Genomic DNA, 5,000 nt, shown 5'->3' with positions numbered 1-5,000 from the left:
TACAAAGGTACAAAGAGGTTATTTGAACGCACATTAATTGAATACATCCGTTTTATACCCAAGTGTGATGGCGACCTTTTCCTGACGCCCAGTCTCACTAATAAGGCACTCTCAGAGCCTCCATGAGAATTCAGCGGCGTAATAACCAGCCGTCTGGAGAATGCTTAACATACCGGTAGCCACGGCAACAGGCTCGTTGACCTTTCACCTGTGCAGAGGAGGTTTCCCGTGGTCACATATGGCGAAGCCGTCTGATGAAATGCGGAGCGTAAATAAAAGTCCACGGAAAGGCCTTCAGCAACCGACCATCTTAGAGATGGGTTGCCATGGAAATAGGAACAATTGTATCCGCGGGCATCTTGGCCCTTAAACACAAGTAATTTAATTTTGCTCAGAAGTGGAACTAGATGTCAGAATGAATCAATATCCCCCAGGGTAAATGGATCTGAGAGGACTAATGACATCACGGATGATCTCTGTCCTCTGCAATCACACTGACAGTTGCACAACTGCATTTGTTCTTGTGTACAATTGCCTTTGCGGAAGCTAACAAAAAGTGAAAAGCTGATTTAAAAGGAGTGTTGAAGCTGTTAAGTCAATAGAAGCAAGAGAGCACTCTACAACACTATGTAGCCTCTTACTGCAGACAGGGTTGCTGGTGGGCATATTCCCTTTGCTGAATATACTCAACTACATCATAACAACATTGCTATGACAGTACAGAGAGCCGTCTCTTAGTGCAGATGGGGTCGCCGGTGGGCCTATTCACTATTTCCTGACAATACTCAACTACATCATAACAACATTGCTATGACATTACAGAGAGCCTTCAGTAACAGATTAAGACATGGTCATTACAATTACATTTTGGTGACAGTAAGGTTATAAAATCGGCTCTGTGCTAAGGGGTTAAAGCAACGTTACTGTTGAAAAATAGCAAAAGAATTCTTCATCGATATGTATGCCTATGATTTCAATGGTGGTCATGTGGGCATGTAAGCCTTTGTGCTATAAATGCTGGAAGGTTGGCATCGAACAATCCCATTGTGTTCCTGTGTGTTAATGGTGGCATCTATAGTTTGAAGGAGGAAACCAACGCACACCAGAGGTTTCTAGGTGCAGGTAGCGGGTGCAAGATCAATTTTGTAGAAGAAGGTACCGCACACTCTTGTCCATCGTGCTGCAATTTATTGACAAACAACGTTTCGGCCCGTATGGCCAATTTTTTTGTGCGTAGTGTGCGGTACCTTCTTCTACAAAAATGGTGGCATCTATGCCATTGACATATATACCGATACTAACTTTTTTTTTGTGATTAACTTTTTATTAGTTTTTTTAAAAACAAAAAAATAAACAAACAAACACACAAACAAACAAAATACCGGTACTAACTTAAACAATTAGTATGTCATTGATCTTATAATTGTGTAATTGGCTCCTAACCTTTTGTGTTATAATTGCAGTGACATTGGCACTTAACCCTTTGTGTTCCTGCGTGGCTATCCCTTTGTGTTAAAAAGGCAGCAGCATTGGCACGACCTAACCCTTTTTGTGTTTCCGTGTGGCAGGTGCGGGTGGCGAGAAGAGGAGAGGGTGGACGCCATCTTTAATTTGCCCAGGGCACGAGCATCGGGAGGAGGGAGGAGAGGCCGAGCGTGGGCACAGGCACAGGCACAGGCTGCTGGACAGCTACCGTGCCAGGAGAGCGGGCACACACACACACAGGGACTCGCCGGGCACGAAGAGCCACACGTGCCATCTTGACCAGAAGAGGCTTATTCCTTTCGCTGGGCAATAGGAGGTGCCATCTTGAGCAGTAACTCGGACACAGGACAAGGGAGGTCAAGGAGCATTCAAGATGGCGGGGGCGTCGGTGAAGGTGGCGGTGCGCGTGCGGCCGTTTAACTCGCGGGAGATGAGCAAGGACAGCAAGTGCATCATACAGATGACCGGCAACACCACCAGTGAGTATCTGCTAGTCTTTAACACACACACACACACACACACACACACACACACACACACACACACACACACACACACACACACACACACACACACACACACACACACACACACACACACACACACACACACACACACACACACACAAAATATCAAACTCAATCTGCCACTAGTATCTTCATCATGTTTATCTACCCTCATAATGGTCACTGTTCCACCAGTGAAATGCTGTAATACTGTAGTTGGTGAAAATGCTTAACTATACTACATTACTGACATTACTCAAAGATTTCAGTGATACATCATGACATTGGTCATTTCCATTTTGTAACAGTGTATTGAGATTGCATGATGAAGGTCTAGTAACGAAACGTCGTTCATTTAAGTAAAACAGCGAAATGGTCAGTGTGCAGGAGTTTTTTCAAGTTGTCTGCTGAGTGACCTATGGGCCATCTCCGACGCACCTGCCAGCTGACGTGTGCGAAAAAAAATCCAAGTTTAACAGTGTATTTATAACAGACTTCTGACAACCGATTGGATTGTTTGGGTTGGTTGGGCTGGCTTTTGATTTGTTTGAGCAATGAGTCTGGGTTTTTATCCTGTTACCATTTTCATGTCACTGTTTTTGTGCTGCTGTGTATGGCAGAGGTGGTGTGTTGTGCAAAAAAAAAAACTCGTTATCACATACACTTGAGGATAATCTCCTGGTCACCACACACCTGACTATGCTGTAATGTCTATTACAGTGAAGGGCAGTGGAGAAATCTAGTAAGGGAATCCAGTTTAGAAATCTAGTAAAGGAATCCAGTTTAGGAATCTAGGGAAGATGGCAGCAGAGAGCCCCAGAGAGAGAGAGAGAGAGAGAGAGAGAGAGAGAGAGAGAGAGAGAGAGAGAGAGAGAGAGAGAGAGAGAGAGAGAGAGAGAGAGAGAGAGAGAGAGAGAGACTTTGGCGAGCAGGAGACACTGAAGGAGATTTGATTTCCAGTCGGCTGGGCAAGGCAATGCCATTGGTCAATAATGGATGCAGCGCGTTAAATATTTACACTTTGGCCCAATTTAGTCTCCTCCTCCTGCTGCTCCCCCTACCTCTTTCTCTCTACTGTCACCCCCCCTCCTTTTTCTCCTTCACCCCTCTGCCTCCAACACCTGTCCCGTAAGATGCACAAATCGTTTCAAAACACTGCAGAACATTGCGAGTTTTGGCCAATCAAAATGGGGGCTGGAGCAAACCATTTTCAACCGGTACAGTGGTTGAACACGGGGCATCCTGTACCTCCTCATCTTCCTCCCCCTTCTTTTTCTCCTCCCCCTCTACCTTCTCTTACTCCTTCTTTCCCTCCTCCTTCTCCCTCTACCTCTCATCTCCTCTTACTCGTCTTTCTCCCCTCCTCTCTTCTCTTCTGCCTCTCTCTCATCTCTTCTTACTCCTCCTCCTCCCCTCCTCCTCTCCTTCTCTTCTGCCTCTCTCTCATCTCTTCTTACTCCTCCTCCTCCCCTCCTCCTCTCTTCTCTTCTGCCTCTCTCTCATCTCTTCTTACTCCTCCTCCTCCCCTCCTCCTCTCCTTCTCTTCTGCCTTGCTCCCCCACCTCCTTTTCCTTCTCCTCTTACTCCTCCTCCATCTTCTTTCCTCTACCTCTTGCCTCCTTCTTCAAGATGACTAGCTAGTTTCCACAACAACATGGCGGCCATATTGGACTCCTGTCCTCTCAGACACAGTTGACAATCAGTGTGATTACTTGTGCTCTGATTGGATCCACTGCTTTGAGTTTGATCAGAATATTAGACAAACAAATAATAATGACACTGATATGAATAATAACAATGCTCTTATCTTCAGTGACTTATCTTGCAGAGTTACTGTAACTCTGCCTGGGTGTGTTGCTGTTACAAAACCATCTTAAATCAAGTCTGGTCTCGTAACAGCAGGAAGGCAATAGCACTGTGTAACAGTGTACCAGTGGTTACCACCACAGTAACTCCTCTTACTGTGTTATCGCGACTCTGTCTGGATGTGTTTAATGGAGCTTTGTCTCTCAGCTGCTGCTTTGTCTGTCATAATCTGGCATAATAGCCCTCTCTCTCTGCTCATGATGGCTGTAATCTGACCCTGATGATCATGGATGGACCAGAGCGCAGTAGCACACAGTAGCACTCAGAATCACAGTGGACATGAAGAGAGGGCGTGGAAGGGTGGTGGGCATGGGCAATTCAAAACAAGTTTGAGTGTCGTCGTCACGATTACTTTGCAAAGGTGCCGCCATGTTGAAAGAGGGGTAATATTTGCATTAGCTCCTATGGGAGGAAGATGTCTAATTTAGCTGAATGTCATTTAACCGTTGGCAAACTGCAGCAAACATCCCATGGTTGTCTGTAGCATTGCTCTCTCACACCACATGAAATAGCAAAGCTGACAATCCAGTATTGCGGCCGTAGTCTGCATTAAGAGTTTTCGTTTACATTAACGCCTATGGGGACATAAACAGAACATGCAGTGATTTTGTACAGGTATCAGTAAATCAGTAAATCAAGTATGGCGGGCAGTTGATTTTGATGAAAACATGAGAAATGCCAGAAATGCCCTGATGTCCAACTAACGGTAGGGACACATAGGAGGCGAAGCAAGGCGAAGCGAAGAGAGGCGAAATTCAACCGTCATCAGGTCGTCGCGGCGAATCAAATGGAATGGAACAGTATATTGTTGATTTGATTGGGCCGTGGCAGGCGAATTCGCTCCTCATTTGCATAACATTAAACTTTCTTTAATAATTTCGCTTCGCTTCGCTCCTGTTCGCTTGCTGTCGCTTGCCATCGCTTGCCTTCGCCTCGCCATCGCTTGCCTTTGCCTCTCTCATAGGAATGAATGGCAAAGTTTGCAAATTCGCGTGTATGTGTCCCTACCGTTAGTGAATGGATATGGGTGGGTGGGAGATGTGGCAGGGACTATAGGTGATGTGGGGTGGGGTTCTGGTAGGTGTCAAGGGTCATTAGGTATCTGGTGGAATCTTCAAGACTACGAACAAGAGCCACATTTGT

At 45.8% G+C, this 5,000-nt stretch overlaps 1 protein-coding gene across 1 annotated transcript in view; it reads left to right on the top strand.

Annotated features, from left to right (window-relative positions):
- The first annotated feature begins 1,664 nt into the window (after window positions 1-1,664).
- Window positions 1,665-5,000, top strand: part of kif1aa (kinesin family member 1Aa) — a 124,139-nt gene continuing 120,803 nt past the window's right edge. Inside the window, exon 1 of the mRNA XM_063202003.1 lies at window positions 1,665-1,964. Within this exon, the coding sequence (XP_063058073.1) occupies window positions 1,859-1,964 (106 nt within the window). The 5' untranslated portion in view covers window positions 1,665-1,858. The remainder of the gene's footprint in view (window positions 1,965-5,000) is intronic.

Source organism: Engraulis encrasicolus, chromosome 6 (genome assembly GCF_034702125.1).
Source record: "Engraulis encrasicolus isolate BLACKSEA-1 chromosome 6, IST_EnEncr_1.0, whole genome shotgun sequence".
In the NCBI taxonomy this organism is placed as follows: domain Eukaryota; kingdom Metazoa; phylum Chordata; class Actinopteri; order Clupeiformes; family Engraulidae; genus Engraulis; species Engraulis encrasicolus.
This window is presented reverse-complemented; position numbering and strand designations above follow the sequence as displayed.